The sequence below is a fragment of the Anolis carolinensis genome, chromosome 4 (genome assembly GCF_035594765.1).
Source record: "Anolis carolinensis isolate JA03-04 chromosome 4, rAnoCar3.1.pri, whole genome shotgun sequence".
Lineage (NCBI taxonomy): Eukaryota > Metazoa > Chordata > Lepidosauria > Squamata > Dactyloidae > Anolis > Anolis carolinensis.
The window spans coordinates 47691120-47714226 of NC_085844.1; the positions used below are offsets into that span (position 1 = coordinate 47691120).

Sequence of the window (23107 nt, forward strand, 5' to 3'; positions counted from 1 at the left end):
CACAGTGCTTTTGACCACTTCACATATCATTTATATGAGCACTTGCTCATATTGATGTGGAAGGGGACTTAGAAGTGCATAAATTATAATGCAAATTAGCATTGCGGCAAATGCCGTTTCACCTTCATATTCCAAAGAACTGCTTAGGTTTTCAGTGTAAAACGTAAAAACATAGTCTCGCTTTCCTCCTTTTTGAACATTATTATCTAACTGACTTAGTACTAAGTCCCACTGAGTACAGCCAGGCTGACTTTCAAATTCATATAAGGTGCCTGTAACACTTTAAAGATGACATTTTTTGTTGTTTGAAAAGGTATTCATTTCCATGGAGTCATGCATCTTTTCATCTTTAATGGGTCACAAAGCAAATCCCCTATGTTGTCCCTGTAGAAACTGTACCAGGAAAATGTGTCTGAAATGTCTTAGGCAAAGGGATAGGAGGACACGAAACAAATCGGTTCAAGAATCTTTCCTCCTCTTCACATGGTATTATGCACTTGACACAACATTACACATCTTCTCCCAATTTATTATATACAGTACCTCTTAGCTCCCATAAACCTATACATAGGTTAAAAAGGTAACTGTTTATTTATTGGGCCCCTTTCTCATGCTGGATAAAGATATTGCCAAATCTGCTGCTGCTGCTCAATCACACAGTCGTTTCCGACTCTTCGTGACCAAATCTATGCTCCCAGTAATACAGACACACAGTAGCCTAAACCCTGCTGAAGATTCCTTAAAGAATTATTGGGGATTTTTGTCCATTGTGGAACACATTATGTTCAAGGGTGTGTGCCTTCAATGCCATTGTTTGTGGATTCATATTTCAGTTTGCCCATTGCATGTGGGTATACGATGCACATTTAGTTGTGCATTGGGTTGCTTATTTGTTTGGGTTCTGTCATGTTATAATTAAATGAAAGGGATGCATAGCAAAATTAAGTAACTACACATGCAGAAAATCAAACCAAAGAATCCTGCTGTAATATCTCACCCAGTATGACATAGCAAAAATAAGAACTCAAACTGGTTATATTAGAAGTGAGAGATAACTCAATACTAGTTGGAAATGTGTTTATGATTCCTAAAAAATAAACAAAAGTAGATTCAACAACCAGACATGAAACAAATAACTTTTTAAGGAGAGTACATGGATGTGTGTGACTGTTATTTCTTGCAACTTTCCATCTAATACATTATCACTGTTTCTCTCATCCCTATAACACAGCTCATATAAAAGATTAATTTTCCCATGGAAATCTCAATTTATCTCACTCCATCCTATCTTGGAGCTCATGTGAACAAGAGTTATGAGTGACTGAACTAGCTCTGTGAAAAGGATCTGTATTTGGGCACAAAGGAATGGCTGTCTGTTCCATTAAGCTGAAGAAGAGTTCTGTATAATTCCCAAGCTTGAATGCCTTTCTGTCCCCAACATTTGGGGAAGTTGCGCACAAGATCTACACTTCAAAGTAATTTCACTTTAAACTGCATTTCAGACTTGACACCCTGGGAGCTTATGTTGAAAGGTGTCTTGCTGATTTTCAAAAACACATGAAATATTCACAGAGCTTTAAAGAAATGCTAATTTTTCAAGGATCCCGTTGAAGAGTAATAATGCCTTGAGCTTCATGATAATGGAAATTGATATCCTCACTGTTAGTTGTAATTTACATCTATATATTAAGAGAAACTTTTTATTGTTTTGTTTCTGTGGGGGAAATACTGTTTTTCTGTATATGTTTCTGTTTATAGATTTGTTTTCTTGAATACAACTTGATGTTCAAATACAGTACTAATGTCTAAATATTGCAAGGATGAGCAACTATGGCAACTCTACGGGCCATTTTTATGTTGTGAGATCCTTCAGGGTCAACACTGTGCCTATCTTGAGTTTAAATTAGGTCTGGAATAAGGAATATGCTTGCCATCATTTGTTGGTGGACATCAACATCCATCATCCCTCTCCATTGGCTAGGGCTACTGAGAATTGCAGTCCAACAATATCTAAGGGCAGGTATTTCTCACCACTAAAATAGAACATATTTCAGACAACATAAATATTTTGCTTTTAAGTTCTCCTAGAACTCTGCTTTCATTGACTGGGATAATAAATCTTGCTAAATTGGATTGGCCCAATCATGCTGCACAACAAATTTTACTTTAATTTACTTGTTTAAACCTCTCCAACATTTGGCAAGAAAAAAGCTATCCATAAACATCTCAAAAAGCCAATGTAAGTGTTGTGATGAATCTTTGGAAAGGTCTGTAAATCCTGACTAGTATGTTTCCTTAATAATTTATATTATTAGTAGAAATAAGGTTAAGAGTAAATGCAATTTAATCTTAAAAAAGGGCTAGAAGCAGAATAGGATTTAAGACTATTGATCCACCTATGGTGGTTAGAAGAGGTAAATGGAGACTGGAGAAGGACAAGATATCTATCTGGAAACTGGCCAAAGGCTAAATACCAGAGAAGATTAACTCAAAAACCAATAAGCTCTGCAAGGTCAGTGTCAGCAAACAAAGGAGCAGGACAGGATTTAGAAAAATAATGCAGGGAGCTAAAGGAAATCCAGGCTGCCTAGAGGCAAGTCCCAAGACTCAAAACTGATGACAGACAACAAAAATGCTTCTGTGTAGGAACTGAGACACAGCAAAAGAATAGACTTCAGGTCCTAAGATTAGGTTTGTGATGGGAAATGAAACAAATAAATAGGTTTTGGGCTGAAACAATGTTAGTGAATGCTCAGGTGGCAGGAGGCTGCTTACTGAAAAACAAATATGCTACAGATATTCTGTACTATTTTTCCTTATCTAGTTCTGCAGCAATATAACAACATGATTCAGCAATGCCAAGTCATACAAAGCTAGGAATTTATTGTACTTATTTTTGAAAGTAGCTTCTTTGAACTGGATCCTATATTTTGAAAAAAAAAACAACAACAACATAGAATGGCAGGGGATTGTTGGGTCAATTTTAAGGAACATGCATATGTGTACATGGATGAAAGGCTTGCTTGAGACCACATATAGTACCCCTTAGAAAACATACACAAATCACATTGAGGCGCTGTGTACTAGCACTACTACTACTTCTCATCATCATCATCATCATAGGTGATCCCTCATGGCCGGGTATGATTGCCTTGCAAGTGTATGATCTTGGTGGTGGGTCCATAGGTGAATGTAAAGACCTATTCTTGATCTGCATGTTCTTTCACAGTGAGGACATTGATTTCCAGATAGAAGATAGTCCCGACAAGGGTTGGCTTGACACGTTTCTTCTTTTTGCGCTCCATTCATGCCTCTTCGAATTCCACAGCACTGTTGGTAACAGGGCCAGGGCTTCTCAGTTCTTGGTGTCTATTCCAGTTTTTAAGGTTGGCTTTAAGTTCACCTTTAAATCTCTTTTCCTGTCCACCAACCTTCCACTTTCAATTCTTGGGTTGGCATAGTACTACTACTACTACTACTACCACTACTAAGGGTGCATCCACACTATAACATTCCTGCAGTTTGACACCACCTTAAATGCCATAGCTCAATACTATGGAATCCCAGGTTCCCAGGTAGTTTTACAAGGCCTTTAGCTTTCTCTGCCAATGAGTACCATTGCACCACCAAACTACACATCCCAGGATTCCATAGTATTGTGTCTTCACAGTTAAAGTGATGTCAAGATGTAGGAATGTTATAGTGTGGATGCACACTACAACTGCAGATGACTAGAGGCCTGCTAGCATAGATAGTCAGTAGATTTACTAAGTGTAATAAACTCAGTGCACGAGGCAGGATTTGGTCCGACTTTCAGTCAGGCAATTCTGATATTATGGACAGCCTATGGTTTGGCTACAACATTCATATTTTTCTGTCTCCCATTGCATCCCATCCTACAATTGCATAAATATTCTTTATAACCTCAGGCTTTAAAATCAATTGTAATCCATTTGTAAAAAGTGGGTTTATATCAGTGGTTCTCAACCTGGGGTCCCCAGATGTTTTGGCCTTCAACTCCCAGAAATCATAACAGCTAGTAAACTGGTTGGGATTTCTGGGAGTTGTAGGTCAAAACACCTGTGGACCCACAGGTTGAGAACTACTGGTTTATATGCTCAAAAGCTCGTGCAGAAATAAAAACCATTAGTTTTAAAGGTGTAGCCACATTCCATTTTTTTTCCTTCCTGGCCTTTGTTCCTTTTATGTAAATGGATACATCACTATGATTTGCCTAATTTACATTGTATTAGAGCTGCAGTGGGATTAAAAGAAAGTATGTGATTTCAGAATGGCCAAGTCACCTCTAACTCAGGTGGAGATCAAAATAATAAATTTGGAATGAGAGACAGGGACAGCAAGTACTGAACATTGATTCTGAAGCACAGCATAGTAGTTTGAGCAATGGATTATGACTCTGGAGAACAGGGTTCAAATCACCACTTAGCAAGTTGCACACAATTAAATTCAAAAAACCTCATTATAGGTCCACCTTAGGACAGCCATAAGACAGATATGACTTAAGCAACAATAAGGATACAGGGTCTGTGTCAGGGATCTTGAGTTGCAGATCAGCTACTTTCTCCCTTCTTTAGTATGGATTATTTGTAAAACAACAACAACAACTAAACAAGAAATGTGTGGTGCTTTTTCTCTAACAAAATAAAATCAGCGCAACAGATCCCTTTCTCATCACTCAAAGGTCATATAAAAACATGCTAAATCTGTACAACATTTATCACTTGAGCATTGTAGCTTTTCTGAGAGTGTACAGATCAAGAGTTTTGTGACTGTACAGATCAGGACCTGGATGCAACTGCGTCTTAACTTTGGCATACATAACAAGAGAACATCGTTGTGCTATGCATACGGTATTTAATGCTTGCTTTAATAGGTATTTCTATATGCAAACAGAATTTGAGTCAAACCAGGGCCACTGAAAAACAAGATGGACAAACCTGAAGTAGCACTACTGAACCTATCTCATAGCGGGCTGAAATCATCCATTGATCAACTACCTATCTATTTTTGGTCACAGGACCTCAACTACAAGTTATGATTTTTGCAGCAATTCTTCTACTCACTTGTATTACAGTTCACATCTTGGACAATAAAAATGGCACTGTACTCACACTTAAATAGATTTTATTTGAAACAACAATTTTACTTTCATTCTCTTTTTAGTATTTGCTTTTTTTTCTTACCTTGAAAAACACCTGAGCTTTCTTACGAGTGTCTTCATTTTCACTTTCCGCACTTGTACTTTGGGTCCTAAAGGAAAATAGCCATTGCCTCCACATTGACAGGTCATAAAAAGGCATGTTTCTGAACCCAGTTCCACGCTCAGCTATCTTTGAAAAATGGCACCAGCTTTAAAGAACTCCACTTTAAATATGGACACTGAAATAACTGGAAGAAGAATAAGATCAATTTCCCTTTGTAGCAAGGGAACACGTATGTGACTCTCATCTCCAGAAGATTGCTCGATGTTTCTTGCACTGCTTATTCTTGTGATGAAAAACAGGATCTTCTCCGTGTAGCAGTTCCTTTTTTTAGTCCACAAAGTATTTGTACCTAAATCCTGAGTGCATGTTTTGATGTCTTGATTGAGATTATTGCAAAATTTGCTGTTTGATTGTAGAATCAAAGATGAAGCATCTAGAAAGACATTTAAACTTCAAATAGCTCTTGCAATTAATGCAGAGTGTCAAGATTCACTGTATAATTAACTGGGGTTTACATATAGCCCGGGACAGACTGGATTAGGCAGAGGATGACACAGTTCAATTTAGACCAGTGGTATTTGTCAGTTGATTGAGCAGATGGTGTTTCACTAATCCTTTCAATCTAAATGAAAATTCCATATTAGCAGTAGAAGCAATCACTTCCACAGATTTCAGATGGATTATTATTAGAAACTCTGTGATCTTCTCTTGAATAGCAGGAAAGGCATCTATCTCTTTCAAGAAGACCTGATTAACTGGTTGTGTTCAACATTGCCATTTGTATTGCATACATTCATCATTTGTGAGAGCAGAATACAGAATAAAAACTGGAGGTTAAATTGTTATCACCTATTCATTCATTAAGCCCTCTTAATGATATGGCCACTTCAGTCTGTCGGCAATACTTCCATAATTATATTTGTGACAAATGGGTGCCCTTCGGTTTCACTCTGTGCTTTCTTGCTTTAATCCAATTACTGTAAAGAGTCTTTCATAGATTTTGTTTCATGCTGTAAAATTCCTGTTTGTTCAGCTTTTGAGAATGAATTATTACATTCTGCATTTTTATATATTATATTGCATGAGAGCCAATGTGCAGGAAGAGAGCCAAACTAAGAAACAGGGTCCAACTAAATGTTACACTACTAGTGCAAATAGTTGGAAATTGGTTGGCTGGGTGGTTTTGGAAAATATGATTGTCCCAGTTTGACAGGGACAGTAATGATTAATCTTAAAAGTGGATCATAAGTTCCACTTAAATGCCGATAAGTTTCTGGTCCCAATTCAAGGTGCAGGTTATCATCCATAAAGCTGGAAAGTTTGGGACCTGCTTATCTTTACAATTACATCCACCCCCCCCCCCACGAACCAACACGGGCTCTAAGATCTGCTGGGGAGGCCCTTCTCTTGCTTCCACCTCTGTCTCAGGCATGGTTGGTGGGGACTAGGGAGAGGGCCTTCTCCCCAGGGAGATTTGACTGGCATCCACCCTGTTCACTTTCCGTAAAGACTTATAAACATGGATGTTCCAGTGTGCTTTTGCTTAAGTAGTCTCACTAGATACATGGCCCCCAGTTATAACTCACTATCAGCTACTACACTTTATCACTGTCCCTTGTCCTATAGGTTTTAGTGTTTTACTGATACTGTTCTTCCATCCCTATGATTGCCCTTACACCATCTGTCAAGGACAGAACGCCACAAGATCAAAGATAACAGAGTTTATTGGATTTACAGAACTCAAAATGCCCGTAAAAGACAAGGGCAAGGCAACTTTAGCCTTTAAAAACAAAAAGGGGCAAGAAAAACGTTCAAAAGATAAACCGGATTAAACCGGAGTCTAATCCGGGTAAAATCAAAACAGCTTGCTTCAGCCTGGGGAAAAACAAACAGAAGCTGGGAAACAAAGAGTTCAAAAGAATGCAACTAATTGGCAGCAGATGCCTCTCTGCTGCCAGCACTATGTTTTGAGTAACTAGGAGTCACTCCTTCACACAGCAAGGCAAATTTCCAATACAAACTCAGCAGCCAAGGATTGAAGCAGTAGCGTAGTCCCAGTTCGTTCCGTAGGTCGAGAGGCAGAATCAGACGTTTGCAGTTTTCCAAGTTCAATAGGAGAAAGCGAGCCCGTAGTCAGTTTTCAGTCCGTAAATCCAGAGTAGCAGATGGCGTCCGTCAAGAAGACGACGGAAGGTCAAAGCTATTGAGATTAAGCAGAGGTTTTGCACAAACAAAAGCCCACACAATTCCTCCCGCCGTCTGAACCCAAATTCCAAAACAACTTACGTATCAGCACACGAAAACACACCAGTCTTCAGGAAAGCGTCCCACACAGATCCCAAGCGTTCGTCCAGATTACCTTGCCCAACGCAATTTGCAATTGCTCCCAAGCCTCATTTTATGCCAGTTACAAATCCTCATCACTATCAGCTGCCCTCCTTAACCCGGGCGTTTCCTCATCACTTTCCTCATCAGAGCTGGAACACCTCTGACTACGCCCCACAGCATCCCCAGCTGTGGATCCCGTCCCATCCCTCCAGCTTGTCCATGGGTCTAATCCTGAAGGTCCCCATTCATCTTCCATCCCATTATTGCCAGTGGCACCCAACTCCTCCCTTACCCGAGTCCAATCCATCTCATCCTCTTCCGAGCTAACCAGCTCTTCCTCCATTCTCTCCGTGAACCCCTTAAAAGACTCTTCGTCAGATGGTTCTGCAAAGATATCTCGCAGCCTCTTTCTTTCTCGCTCCTCGAGAGTATCTGACTCTCGAGGAGTCTTACGTCCACGTCTGCCAGAAGCAGAGCCATGAGGCTCAATCATAACACCATCTGTAACAGAAAACCTTATTGTAATGGGATTTTTTCTCTATGTTATTTAATGTTGGTTCTGCTGTAAAGGTATGCAGGAGTTAGCTACTTCTGATTAGTTGTTGCATCACCATGGTGACATAGCTACTGCTGTAGAAATTTATCAATTCTGAGAGGCTAGCAAGAAAGGGGCGGAGCTAGCTGGAAGAAAAAAGGAGGGAACATTTTAAAAGTTAGTTGAGTCTCTAGTCTGATGAGCTAGAGGGAGGATGATATGTGTGTTTAAGTGTGTAGCTTCCAATGTTGTATTGAAATATAAAAGGACTAGTTTGTCCAGGTTCTCAGTTGGGTACAGCTGAGAGAAAAAGAGACACTTTTGAGACAAAGTTTCAGTCCATTTATTGATATTAAAGAGAGAAAGATAATATCTATTATATGCAAGTGGAACTGAAGGAAAGAACTTTGTAACAAGATACGCTTTATGTGCCAGAGAATTCATAAATAAGCATGTGTGTGTGTGTGTGTGTGTATCTATATATATATATATATATATATTAGTTGTGTGTCAAGTTACAGGAAAGAGGTTTAAAACCTAAGAGATGGCCAGTATATATATTGGAGTGACCTTTTTTGAGGAAAAATTGGAAGCTGCGTATTTGGGTTATGTGTATGTTGAGGAGACATATACTGACAATTTGCAATTAAAATCCTGTAACAAACTTATAGAGAAGACACGAAGACAAAGATAATGTCTTCTGGTTGTGAGCCGCAATTCACATAGTCTACAAAGATTCATCCATCACTTCCCCCCTCAGTGCCTCATTGCCTCACACGCGTGCACGCACATGCTTATGTGTTTATTGTTGGGAGTGGCTGGGATCTTGAAATAAAGATCATCCCCTGTCTGATTGTGATGTGCATCTTGTGTTGCAGTATTTATTGGTGGCAGGGGTGGGATAACAAAACTCCCCCTGCCTGACTGAGAAGATCTCAGATCCTTTTGTTACACCATCCAACCCAGAGTTCTATGCACAAACTCCTACCCTCTGAATTTCCAGTAATTATTGCTGTTCAGGTTCTAAAATTGCTGTTGATGTTGTTTTATGTGGCTATAATGTTTTAATTTTACTGATCTATGTTTTAATCTATTTTGACTGGGCTTGTCCCCATGTGAGCTGCCCCAAGTCCCTTTGGGGAGATGGAGGTGGGATACAAAAATAAAGTTGTTATTATTATATTGTTATCAACCCTAAAGTGGACCCCTGCTCTCGTAGATAGAGAATACCATCTTCCTGAACTTAAATGGGTATTTCAAACATTCCCCAAAACTACAGCTCTGCCATAATTATCTTCCACAGATGAGACATCAATTAACCAAACATATAGACCAGTTTTCTCCAGGCTGGTCCCCTTGGAGTTGTACAGAAATGTATGTTGTTCCCAGATGAATATGTTGTTCTCATCACCTCTGGAGGGTAAAAAATTGAAGAAGGCACAACAATCAGCTAGCATTTTTAATACTATACAGGAGGGACTAATTTGTTATAAATATATGTTTTCATGTCTCTGTGCCACCAAAGTGTATGTGCTAAAGCTGTCCATGGCATATATGCATGAAGAGACCATGCATACATGTAGTGTTTTGAGATTAAACCCAGCCCTATCATTAGGAAATCGGAGGCAGTTGTCCCAGGCATCATATTGTGATGTCGCAAAAGTACCAGTCCGCTCCTGAACTCTGATGCTCCGAAATAGTGAAACTTCAAAAAGGTCTTGGGAAATAATAATCATGGTTTGACAACAAGCTCAATGGTTTGCCTCAAAAATTAGTCTTAAGAGCTTCTCATCTAATAATTCTCTGAATGTTTTCCACTCAAACTGTTACAATAAAATTTAATTAAGAAAAATTTAATATTAATTTGTTATACCTTTAAATTTTGCAGTCATAGAGTCATAGAATCATAGAGACCTTGTGGGCAATCCACTCCAACTCCCTGCCAAGAAGCAGGAAAATTGCATTCAAAGCACCCATGACAGATGGCCATCCAGCCTCTGCTTAAAAGCCTCCAAAGAAGGAGCCTCCACCACACTCCGGAGCAGAGAGTTCCACTGCTGAACAGCTCTCACAGTTAGGAAGTTCTTCCTCATGTTCAGGTGGACTCTCTTTTCCTGTAGTTTGAAGCCGTTGCTCTGCGTCCTAGTTCCAGGACAACAGAAAACAAGCTTGCTTCCTCTTCCCTATGACTTCCTCTCACATATTTATACATGGCCATCATGTCTCTTCTCAGTTTTCTCTTCTACAGGCTAAACATACCCAGCTCTTTAAGCTGCTCCTCATAGGACTTGTTCCCGACCCTTGATCATTTTAGTTGCCCTCCTCTGGACACATATATGGACACAATATATATAAGGATTTGAACTTTAGCCATATTTTGGTTTCTTTTTTAATGTCAAGTAAGTTCTGTGAATTACATGGATATATTATGTTATCTTGACCTTTTGCTTATTCTTTGTTTTCAGGGGATTCCATCCTCTTTCTTTCCTGGCAGCTAATACTGTAGAGGAAATGCAATAAAAGCCAGTTTAAAATGGTAAAGGTCAAGTATTACAAGTATACCATATAACTGCAATTTTCAGAAATATAAACATGTGATCTTTCATTTGCTTTATATAAAATAAAATAAAAATTGGGTCTTTGAAGCCACCAAAAGGTTTTAAAACAACAACAACAACAAAAACAAAAAAACCCAAAGCATTATATTCCTTAAATTTTATTGGTCACTTATGTTTTTTGCAACTCTGGCTTTGAATTCTTATTTGTAAAAATAATTCTACACTAGCTTTGAGTGCATAAAGTGTCCTACGGCTCCTTTTGATTCACTTCTATTTATTTCTGCCAAGACAACTTGATTACTAGACCATACATCATTAAGAAAAACTAAGAACCACCTTTATGCTCTAGCTGCAAGAAAAGAAGTTTGAGGAAATTAATTCCAAGATCCTAAGGAAGAAGCGGTTTCATTTAGATACTGTTGATGTTGATGGGTGGGGACAGAAGTTACTGCCATGTTAGACTACAGCTTCCAAAATTCTGCTTTCACTGGGCATGCTGACTGATGGATACTGGGAGTTCCAGTTTAAAAGTAGGGGTGTGAGAAATTCTGGAGGTAGTTTTGTAATTTGGGAGCTTCGCATGATTTGGTAATTACGAATTACAAATTGAATGGGCCCCCTCCGAAGCAATACAAATAGAAAGAATCCCCTCAGAAACTTTTGGAAAATTCGTAAACTATTCATTGATTTGGAGTGTTTTTTTTACAATGTAACATAATTGCCTGGTGTGGGAGGGAATGTGGCAGTTGCAAGGCTGAATGTGGCAGTTGCAAGGCTAGTCTCCTCCCCTCAGCAAAAGATGTGTGCTTGAGAGATCTGTTCTTTGTTTGTTAAAACTTAAACTTAGAAAGTGGTTTAAAATTGCACTCCTCTTTCCTTAGCCCTAACAGGAAGATGGAATTACTATATTATTATTATTTATTATTATTCATTATTTATTATTAGACTCATACAGTTGGAAGCAGGGCCGTAGCCAGAAAAAATTTTTGGGAGGGGTTTTGAAAATTTCGGGGGGGGGGGGTTGAACCCCTAGCACATACCCCTCCTCGCTACAAACCTGTCAATATCTGCTTGAGATAGTGCCTGGAGGGACTCTTAATGTTTTGCATCTCATAGACTTAGCATGGGGATTTGGTTAACCAGTTAAAATTCATGAGTAAACGAGATTTTTTTTATAACTTAAAAAATTTCGGGGGGGGGGGGTTGAACCCCTAAAACCCCCCCCTCGCTACAGGCCTGGTTGGAAGGGGCCTCAAAGGACATCCAGTCCAATCTGATTCTGCCAAGTACGAAGATGGAATTACTATTATATTATCATTATTAGAGTTATTATCCTATTTTTATTATTATTAGACTCATACAGTTGGACGGGATCCCAATCACCATCCAATCCCACCCCATTCTTCCAATCAGAAATTACTATTATATTATTATTCTTTATTATTATTCTGTTTTAATGTTTGTATATTTGTATATTTTGTATATTTTATATATTTGTATATTTTAATTTGTATACTAATGCTTTTATGTCAAACCATTTTAAGTCCCCTTTGGGGGAGATAAAGCATAGTATACATAAATACAACAATAATAATTTTAAAAATTCCTAAAAATCGGTGGATGACCGAAACATTCTGAAACATTATAGCCATAAATGAGGCCTACAAGTGTGGCAAGTGTCATCCCGATAGCCATGATAGAGAAACATACCTCAAAGCTTTCCCCACTGCTGCTAATGGAATGGATCTTACAAAAACATGGCCGTACAGCCCGGAAAACTCACAACAACCGTGATTCTGGCCATGAAAGCCTTTGACAACACAATACAACAAAACTTTGGAATTCAGATTATAAATGGAATCCCCCCCACTATATTTTCAAATTGAAATGGGGGGGGGGGAATCTGAATTTCGAAAAAAATTAATGAAATTTCTAACATTTCGCACATCTCTATTTACAAGTCACATTTCCAAGCCTTGCATTCTGGAGGCCTCTCCAGAACGTTGTGCTAAAGAGGTGGGAAGCATTTGACTTCCTAAATGGTTTCGACTACAAATAGTACAGTCCTTTATTGTTGGCCTCCCTGGACTGGGCAGATGAAAGTAAGAAGACCAAATATATGAGAGCAAGAGGGATATACTTTTTAATGTGACAAATTGTTAATGTCACATATGTCAGGGTTTATGACTGTATTTTATGTTATGTAATCTGTCTTTGTTATGTTGTACACCACTTTGAGTCCTGCTCTGGGAGAAAAGCAGGATATAAATAAATAAATAAATAAAATCATGATGCTCTGCAATTGAGGAATTCTAGTACTCTATCGAAAGATTTCTTGGATTTAATGAATCCAAGATGCCCATGTTCCAAGGACATAAAGTAAGAAAAAAGGACAGTACTTTGGAACTGCTCTACAGTATAACCCCCTTATCCATGGGCCTTCCCAGTTTTATTTATTCATGGTCTAAAGACATTTCCCCTGGAACTATTTGTGGCCTCTTTAGATCCTCCAGTCGATGTTTCCATCTCTCTCAATTTCTATCTTGGCTAGTATAAGTGGAGACCTCTCTGCTATGGAAGCCCCATCGTCACATTAAGACTGCTATGAGAAGGGGAGAAACCAAATCTCCTTTAAGGAGCCACTGACAGCATGGCATATCCCCCAATATTTCGCAGGTGAACATTAAAACACATGTAAAAAAAACAACACCATGGTGTGGTCAAGATGGCAGGAATTGCTAATGAGGAAGACTAAACAAATCAGGAGAGGCTGACGCATTTGGCAATCACCCGAGCCTTTTGGGAAGGGCAGGGTTCCATTTCCTTTTCTAAAGTTACTCTTCTAATGGCCCTTCCACACAGCCATATAACCCAGAATAAGAGCTGCGGTGGTGCAATGGGTTAAACCCTTGTGCTGGCTGAACTGCTGGCCTGAAGGTTGGATTGCTGACCTGAAGCTCGCCGGTTCGAATCCGCTAGATGGGGTGAGCTCCCGTCTGTCAGCTCTAGCTTGTGGGGACATGAGAAAAGCCTCCCAGATAACACATGGGCAATATCTCTGTAGACAGCCAATTCTCTAACACCGAAGCAACTTGTAATATTGTTCTCAAGTCGCTTCTGACACGATTAAAAACAACAACCCAGAATATTTGGACAAATAATATCTGGCTTGAACTGGATTGAGTCCACACTGCCATATTCAATGTGGATTTTATACAGATGCATGGAATATAATAATAATAATTTAACATTTATATCCCGCCCTTCTCACCCGAGAGGGGACTCAGGGTGGCTTACAATAAGCACACATATAAAAATTATACAATACACTATAAATCAATTTAAAAATTATAACTTACATCAACATTCATAAAAACATTCTAAAATACATTCTAAAATGGGCGTGTTCAAATTCAAAGGACTGGGTCTGTCAATTGAGTTCCAATTAATGCTGCTAATTGTTATTCGAAACAAGCTGAAAACTCATTATGCATGCTGAGGGGGAAAAGGAAAGGGCCTGAGGGCTGTCAGAAATGGTGGGAGTTGACGTCCAAAACACCTGGAGGGCAGGCCCAAGTTTGCCCAGGCCTGAGTTAGCAAGTCAGATAACAAATGTAGAACATCATATCTGAATAAGTGTTAACAAACTTGACCTCAAAATGACCATATTGTTTCCCCCCCTGCAATCAGAATCTTCCACAAATTAATACTGATCTAATAAAACGAATAATAGGAAGCTAAAATACCCTGAGCTCCTTTCCCTTTCATGTACTGCCTCTTTCAGGCTTGGCGAACTGAGTCTCCTCCCGACCCGTAGCTAGAGTCTACTGAGCTGTCAGCTGAGCGCGGTCACATGACCTTCCGCTGCTTCTGCTCCTTCAGTGCTCAGCCGCCGCGTCTGGGTCAGCCGCTCCCGTTGCTGCCGGGATTTCGAGGAGGAGCAGAAGGTGAGCGAAGCCTTGAGGCCGTGGGCTCGGCTGGGGAGGGCCCGGGGGTTAGGCATCGCTTGGAGGGGCTTCACAGGCTGGGCAAAAGGGCCTAGGGGTCTCTGATTAATTTCTCCTAGGCTCCAAGGCCTGCAGGATGCCACGGGAAGGGTCGTGCTGGTGCCGGAGGGGAAATCCTAAGCCCAGCGTGACGTATTTTTATTTACTTCATTGTTATTTTTACTGCATTTTCATATTTTTATCCCTTCCATTAAATCTAGAGCTCGCTCGCTGCTTGCCTCCTAAGTTTTGCTCTCAAGATGCTTTTTTACAGAACCACCATTGGGTTGTTGTATGTCTTTCGGGCTGTGTGGCCATGTTCCAGAAGCATTCTCTCCTGACGTTTCGCCCACATCTATGGCAGGCATCCTCTGAGGATGCCTGCCATAGATGTGGGCGAAACGTCAGGAGAGAATGCTTCTGGAACATGGCCACACAGCCCGAAAGACATACAACAACCCTATGATCCCGGCCATGAAAGCCTTCGACAACACATAGAACCACCATTGCTTATAACAAGCCTGGTTGGCCTAGAATTTGACCAATCTTTAGCATTTTCAGGCATGGGTGAAGGGTGAGTCTACACCAGGCCTGGGCAAACTTCGGCCCTCCAGGTGTTTTGGACTTCAACTCCCACAATTCCTAATAGCCTATGGCAGTGGTTCTCAATCTGGAGTCCCCAGATGTTTTGGCTTTCAACTCCCAGAAATCCTAACAGCTAGGAAGCTGGCTGGGATTACTGGGAGTTGTAGGCCAAAACACTTGGGGACCCACAGGTTGAGAATCACTGGCCTGCCAGCTGTGTTGTTGAAAGCTTTCATGGCCATAATCACTGGGTTGCTGTGCGTTTTCTGGGCTGTATGGTCACGTTCCAGAAGCATTCTCTCCTGACATTTCACCCACATCTATGGCAGGCATCCTCAGAGGTTGTGATATGAATAATGTCCAGGGTTGGAGAAATAATTCTTGTCTGCTTGAGGCAAGTGTGAATGTTGCCATTGGCCATCTTAATTAACATTGAATAGCCTTGCAGATTCAAAGCCTGGCTGCTTCCTGCTCAGAGGAATCCTTTGTCGAGAGATGTTAGCTGGTCCTGATTGTTTCCTGCCTGGAATTCCCCTGTTTTCTGAGTTATATTTCTTTATTTACTGTCCTGATTTTGGAGTTTTAATACTGTTAGCCAGATTTTCTTCATTTTCATGGTTTTCCCCTTTCTGTAAAAATTATCCACATGCTTGTGGATTTCAGTAACTTCTCTGTGTAATCTGATATGGTGGTTGCTAGAGTGGTCCAGCATTTCTGTGTTACCGGCTGTAATTGTGGAGTTGAAGTCCAAAACAAGCCAGAGGGCCAATGTTTGCTCAGGCCTGGACTGTAGAGTTAATGCTGTTTGACACCACTGTATTTACCTTGGCTTAATGCTGTGGAATCATGGGAGTTGTAGTTTGACATGTTCTGTAGCTTTGTGCCCAATAGTTTTGGAGCCTCACCGTACTACAACTACCACGATTCATCCTACAGTGTTCTCTATGGAACTAATTGGGCCAAATTAAGTATCCCTTGTCCAAAATGTGTTAGATAAAAAATGTTTTGGATTTAGACTCCCTCCAAGTTTGGAATACTAGTATTTCCAGTGTGGTGTAGTGGTTTGAATATTGTCCTATTTCTCTGGAGACTACAGTTTGAATCTGCACTGTGACCTTGAGAAAGTCACACTCACTCAGCTCCAGAGGAAGGCAAGGGCAAATCTTGCCTAGAAAACCCTGGGATAGGGTTGCCTTAGGATTGGCACCAGTGTATTTGCATATATGTACATATGTATGTAGTTTTATTTACAATATTTTTAGTATTTTTATGCATGAAATAAAATAAGTATACTTTGAACTATCAGAAAGCAAAGATCTCATTATCTCAGCCACCCATGCAGACAATTTTGGAGTTTGGAACATTTTGAAATTTCAGACAAGGTATACTTATCCTGAACAGATGCTGTTACTGCCACTAATGCTCCCTCTCCCATCCAATAATGATGATGACAAATGAATATGATAGCGATAATGATTATAATTATCTTTGAAGCTTTTCTGTTATGGTTATGTTGGAGACTTTGGGTTTTCATATTTGTCCATGTCAGTGGTTCTCAACTTGTGGGTCACCAGATGTTTGGCCTTCAACTCCCAGAAATCCTAACAGCTGGTAAACTGCCTGAGATTTCTGGGAGTTGTAGGCCAAAACATTTGGGGACTCACAGGTTGAGAACCACTGGTCCATGGGAATGGCTGAATCCTGACCCCCCATCAATCTGTTGTAAGTTTTAATTATTCCTTATTAAAATAAAATCTTCATATCATTGTTTAAAGTAGAGGTGAACTTGCTTTGCTTGTGTACCAGAAGGAAGGAACAGTAGTGTAGCCTCTGACTTGAGACTTTTTCTTCCCGATACCAGTGTAATGTAGAAGGCAGTAGTATTTGTCTCATCTAATAACATAAGTGTATGTTTCCATTTAATGAATGGAAAAGACTGATCTGGCTTTTGTGTATGGAAAAGCGGTCTTGGGGGAGGTTGAGCTGGTTTTGTCAAGTAAAATCTGATGGTGTTTATGGAAGTTCTGTCCCAACCATGATTCCATGAACACAGTAAAACTAGAGAAGTTGTTTTGGCAGCAGTGAGTCAGACTAAACCAGAAGCTCCTTCAGGAAGGAGAAAACAAAAATGGTGAAGGTCATTGCTTCTGGTACATAATGGTATTAGACTGTGTGGCTGTTGTTCCTTACAATTTGACAAAGAAATCCTTAATACATTAAGGAAGTGAGCTATGCAGTTTTACTGGGAAATACCTTCTGTATTTAGTAGTTGTTATTATTAAGAAAGGATTGTAGTATGAGTTGAAAAAAGGAAATAATAGGGTTAGTAGGAAGGGAACCACAGCCAGTTGTCAAAGGAAACAGAACATAAACCAAACATTGGTTCTTATGCTAAAATACAATAACTCCCAAAATTTATTTTTGCTGAAGCTCTGGTGAGCTGCTGGTCAGCTTTGACAATAGAGAACAAAGTGGACCAATGCTTACTATAAGTCAGCTTCCTGTGTTCAGTTGTGCAAGGAAAGAGGAAGCATGAATCTTTATATGTATATTTTAGGAACTAAAAAAACCCTGCTTTAAATCAAGCTAGCTAGCCGGAAGAGGGAGAAAAAACAATATGTTATGTACCACAATAATTCTAGCACTTTCATTCATACAAGGTTGGTTACATGCTGCCAGTCTGGGTATACCATGATACCTGGGAAGAATTCCACTGGAGCATTGCAGCACACAAAATCGTATCTTGGAGTTACCCTGGACCTTACTCTGACTTACAAGAAGCACTGCTTGAATATCAAGCAAAAAGTGGGTGCTAGAAACAATATCATACGAAAGCTGACTTGCACAACTTGGGGATCACAACCAGAGACAGTGAAGACATCTGCCCTTATGCTTTGCTACTCTGCTGCTCAGTAGGCATGCCCACTGTAGAACACATCTCACCATGTTAAAACAATGGATGTGGCTCTTAATGAGACATGCTGCATTATCACAGGATGTCTACGCCCCACACCACTGGATAAATTATTCTGTTTAGCTGGTATTGCACCACCTGACATCCACCAGGAAGTAGCAGTCACCAATGAAAGGACACAGGCAGTGACATCTCCGGCCCAACCCCTGTTCAGATATCATCCAATACATCCAACGCCTTACATAAAGAAGTAGCTTTCTAAGATCTGCAGAGATACTTGCAGGAACATGTCAGCAAGCAAGGCACACAGAAGACTGGGCGACATGATGACACTGAACAGATTGCGCTCTGGCACCATGAGGTGCAGAGCCAATCTTCAGAAATGGGGCTAAGTAGAGTCCACAACATGCGAGTTTGGGAATAGCAACCCACAGACCACTTATTACAATGTGGTCTGAACTCTGCCACATGCACAATGGAGGACCTTCTCACAACAACACCAGAGGCACTCCAAGTGGCCAGATTCTGGTCAAAGGATATAATGCCAAGTTTTTTAAAACTTTGTTTGTATTTCTAGGCCCGGGCTGTGGCACAGGCTGGTGAGCAGCCAGCTGCAGCCAGCTGCAACAAATCACTCTGACCAAGAGGTCATGAGTTCGAGGCCAGCTCGGAGCCTGCGTTTGTCTCTGTCTTTGTTCTATGTCAAGGCATTGAATGTTTGCCTTATATGGGTAATGTGATCCGCCCTGAGTCCCCTTCGGGGTGAGAAGGGTGGAATATAAATACTGTAAATAAATAAATAAATACATTACAACTGTACCCTCTGTTTCACTCCCGATAAAATAAATAAATAAATACATATTCATACAAGGTTGTGAAATGCAATCTCTCACCTCTTCGTTTGAGATTTGGTCCTGCCTTGGTGTGGTACACTGGATCTTTCCCTTGTAATATAAGTCTTATATATAAATGCTTTTTATGATAATTGAAATGTTCACCTGTGGGTTCCGCCATACATGTTGGTTACATTTCTGAATTTAGAAAGTTTATTGTGCGAACTATAATGTACTTATGACAGGTTAGAGTTTCTAATCTTAATTGTTCTAGTGAAACCATATTAGATAAAAATAATTTTCACTTTTTTGTGAATTTATCATCTTTTTTTCTTAACAGAATTGTTAAATCAAGATAAAAATGGATATCCGGGGTGCTGTAGATGCTGCTGTGCCTACCAATATAATTGCTGCCAAAGCTGCCGAGGTCCGGGCTAACAAAGTTAATTGGCAATCATATCTTCAGTAAGTGATGAAGGTCTCATATGTTGCTTTAAGAAGCCTAACCATAGACTTCCACACTAAGTATAATTTTAGACCTCTTGTATAGTGTCAGTTTTTATGCCATTATGAGACGTAGGAAACTCTTGTGTCATTGGAAACAGTTGGAAAAGTGTCTCCACCAGATCTTATGGGGACATCTTAAAGACATTTTGCTTTAGTTGTTTAAATAATTATAACTACACTTTCTAAAACTTAAAATAATACCTGCTGTTTGAATGTTTAATTCATGATTTCTAAAAACAGCTATATACAGTCAGTGTTTTTGGGACTTTAAATTATTAGATCCCTTTTGATATTTACACTGACATGTCTCCATCGCTCCCCAATTATATCGGTCAAGATATTCTCACTATTTTCCAGACACAGGCTGATAAATTCAAAATTATGAGAGCACTGCTGATAAACACAACATTGCAAGTATTTGCTATATCATATGAATAGAATATGGACTTTACTTCCTGCAAAGGAAATCGACAGTGGAAGAGGAAAATTTAATCACAAGCTACTGTGTCACTGACTGATGGAAATAGTGCTTTTCAAAATTAGTATCCCTTTGGGAGATTTGCAAGATCTCTAGTGAACAGCTGTTTCTATCATAATATTGGAATTGTATGTATTGTTATTTGACTAAAAAGATGTTAGAGTGGTCATCAGCGGTATGATCTTAAAAGTATGCTACAGTGGCATTTGTATTCTAAGCTTCTGGAAAGCCAAACATTTCCCATTCTTGTCCTAATAACACAACCACCCATGAGTGGATAGTTAATGTACTGTAATTGCTTTCCAGCTTGGCTTATAGTGAATGCAAGTAGAAATATTGCCTTTGTACTTTGCTTAAAAACTTTTGGCTGTATCAAATTTTCACAATCCACATTCTCAGTCTCTCTAAGTCTGGAAGTATGTGGCTCCCAAGATGTTGCTAGGATGGAACACTGATTGTTCTCAATTTTTCCTATGGTGTCTTAGGGATTCTGAGTCTTTCAGTCCAATAATATCTGGACAATCTCCACCTTGTTCTAAATGTAAAAGAATGCAAAACTATAATCTTGACATTTAAAGTGAGCAAGGTTTTCATCTTGATTTGTTTTTTACATAATGTTACAGGTTGAATCCAGAATAGTTCTATTTATGAAGAGCTGAAATAATTAGGTAGACATCTAACAGTTATCTGAAGTTTGACCCTCCAGATATTTTTCTCTAGAATCATCACAGTTCCTAATTACTAGCCATGCCAAGCGGGGCTTATAGGAGTGGTACTCTAAAACATTTGGAGGGTCAGAGCATACCTTGAGAACTACTGCTCTAGAAAAAAGCATTTGATCATCTAGGTAGAAATAAATATATCTTGGTTGGAAGGCACACAGCTACTGGCATCTGGACATGAAAAATTCCTCTTGTTTGGGAGGAAGGTGCAGGGGAGAACTAAAGATCCATTAATGATTCAGATTTAGAATAAGAAAAAGGAATTTGTTCCTTAATCTCTGTTTAAGTAAGAGGAAAATGTGAGCAGCAAGGTTCCTCTGCCATTCTAAAACCCTAGCTTGCCACCAACTTGGTAATAATATTACTGGATGACTGTCCTACTGAAGTAGTCTTAGAAACATGAGCAGAACTAAATTAGACAGGCTCCCTCCCTCCTGTCTTTCCGAAAGAGAACGAGAACGTGGTTATGGGACCAGGCATTTGAGCATGAGTAGCAGCAGAAATGAGATATGAATATATGACTCGCTGGCAGACCCCACCTGGACATGAAAAGCGCCTTAAATGTATATTTAAATGTATAATTATGTATAATTATGTATGGTTTTAATGTATGGTCTTAATTCTATTGTAATTTTTAATCTTAATGGATTTTTAAATTTGATGTAAACTGTTTTTTGATGTATATGTTTTATTGTAAGCCGCCCTGAGTCCCCTGATGGGTGAGAAGGGTGGGGTAGAAGTGATGTAATAAATAATAAATAAATAACTTCGCAGTCATTTTAAGTGAAATGAGAATGTAGACTAGAATCCAGCTTGAAGTTGCTTGTGTATTCTCGATGGTAGGAAAGCTATTTTTCAGGGCAGCTTGTCTGCCGTTACTGATCTCATTGATAAATCCTGGACAGATTTTCAAAGAACAATAAGGATTTCCTCCCAAAACTATTTTGGGGAAAAAACATTGTTCTCTCTGAATGTTTACAGTCACACACCCCCATCCCCCGGAAAACTTGACTAACTCTTCCAAATCTTTCATCCTTTGACTGATGTTGGCCTTTTCAGGTAATAAGCTGGTTGTATAGACACTGACCCACAACAGAAGCATTTTCTTGAAATGACTGGGTTCTTTGCTATTCCCATAATTTGTATCTGTCAAGTGCGCTCAGTTCTTTCAATCTTTCATAAAGCCTACAAATGTTTGGTGTTGTCCCTTTACCTTTGAAGTGAGATTTTAAATCTTCTTGAAAGAATAATGTGTGTTTTCTTGTCAGCTTTGTCACTTTGATGATAGGAGGATTCTTATATTCATAGATGGCTTTAGAAATAGTGTAGAACTCATTTGATGATGGCATAACTTAGTGAGTTCTGAGACTTCTGAATGTACCATTAGCCCTCCACATTTGCAGGTTTATCTTTTTGCAGAATGTTAATTTTTTCCCTCTAGGAATCTCTAGGTCATCAACTGTGACTGTGGTCTGACAGAAGCTGACCATAGAAACATGCTAGATGACATAGAGTTTCTTTGAGTGTTCTCTCAGATAAAATAGCTGTTTTTAAAAATAAAAATCATGTTTTTCCACTTTTACAGGGATTCTGTATCTCTAAACTCTTGAAAATATAAGGTCTGTTGTATTTCATGAGATATTGTAATGCCTATTATGATCCTGCTTGATAGAAAAAAGTACTTAAAAAGGTGGGAGCAGGAGAAGGAGAGTTGAGAGATTCTTGAAGTTTCCTCCACCTCACATAAGCTGTAAATTGAACCTTTGAGTTGTCCCCCCTCCCCTTTGTCCTTGTTAGGCATGTATATGTGTGAGCACTTAAGGGGCATTATCTTTGTCTCAATTCTGGAGAAGCAGTTGTCATGGTAGCCACACAGATATTCAAGTGCTTTTGATAAGGGCATGTGAGATATTAAAAGTAAAAGCTGCAAGTAATACCAAAGAGCCTGTTTTATCAATTGCTTTATTGAAATATTTATAAATATTTATAAACGGCGTAATTTATTGTAATATGTCAAAATAGATTGGCCTCTGCGGGTTTCAGCTGTTTGTGGAAGACAATGAATGCTTCCTTATCTGAAGTGGGAAACCTATAAGTGAAAGTAAGGTGAAGCATATGCTTTAATAGAAGTGAGATCCTTGCCCCCATTTTTCTGTAGAAGCAGTATTATAGTTGGCTTTTCTTAGGTTTTTGTTGAACAACTCCAGATGCATAGACAAAGTATACATTTCAAAAGTGGAAGATGGGTCTCCTCTGAAAGACACTTAAACATATTTTAAGGTTCATGTGTTCATTATTTATTTCCTTGGTCAAATGTGCAACTTGCATGTCTCTATTCATTGCATCTTATGTTCATATGCCCAAAGAATTTGGATGACTCAAAAAGAGGCACATACTCCAGAGATGCTGAGAAATGCATGAATGTTCCTCTGAGTG

At 39.4% G+C, this 23107-nt stretch overlaps 1 protein-coding gene across 1 annotated transcript in view; it reads left to right on the top strand.

The window, feature by feature from the left end:
- The first annotated feature begins 14441 nt into the window (after positions 1-14441).
- The window catches only part of atp6v1h (ATPase H+ transporting V1 subunit H), a 41474-nt gene continuing 32808 nt past the window's right edge, over positions 14442-23107 (top strand). Inside the window, exons 1-2 of the mRNA XM_003224307.4 lie at positions 14442-14593; positions 19305-19429. Coding sequence (XP_003224355.1) covers positions 19326-19429 — 104 coding nt within the window. The 5' untranslated portion in view covers positions 14442-14593; positions 19305-19325. The remainder of the gene's footprint in view (positions 14594-19304; positions 19430-23107) is intronic.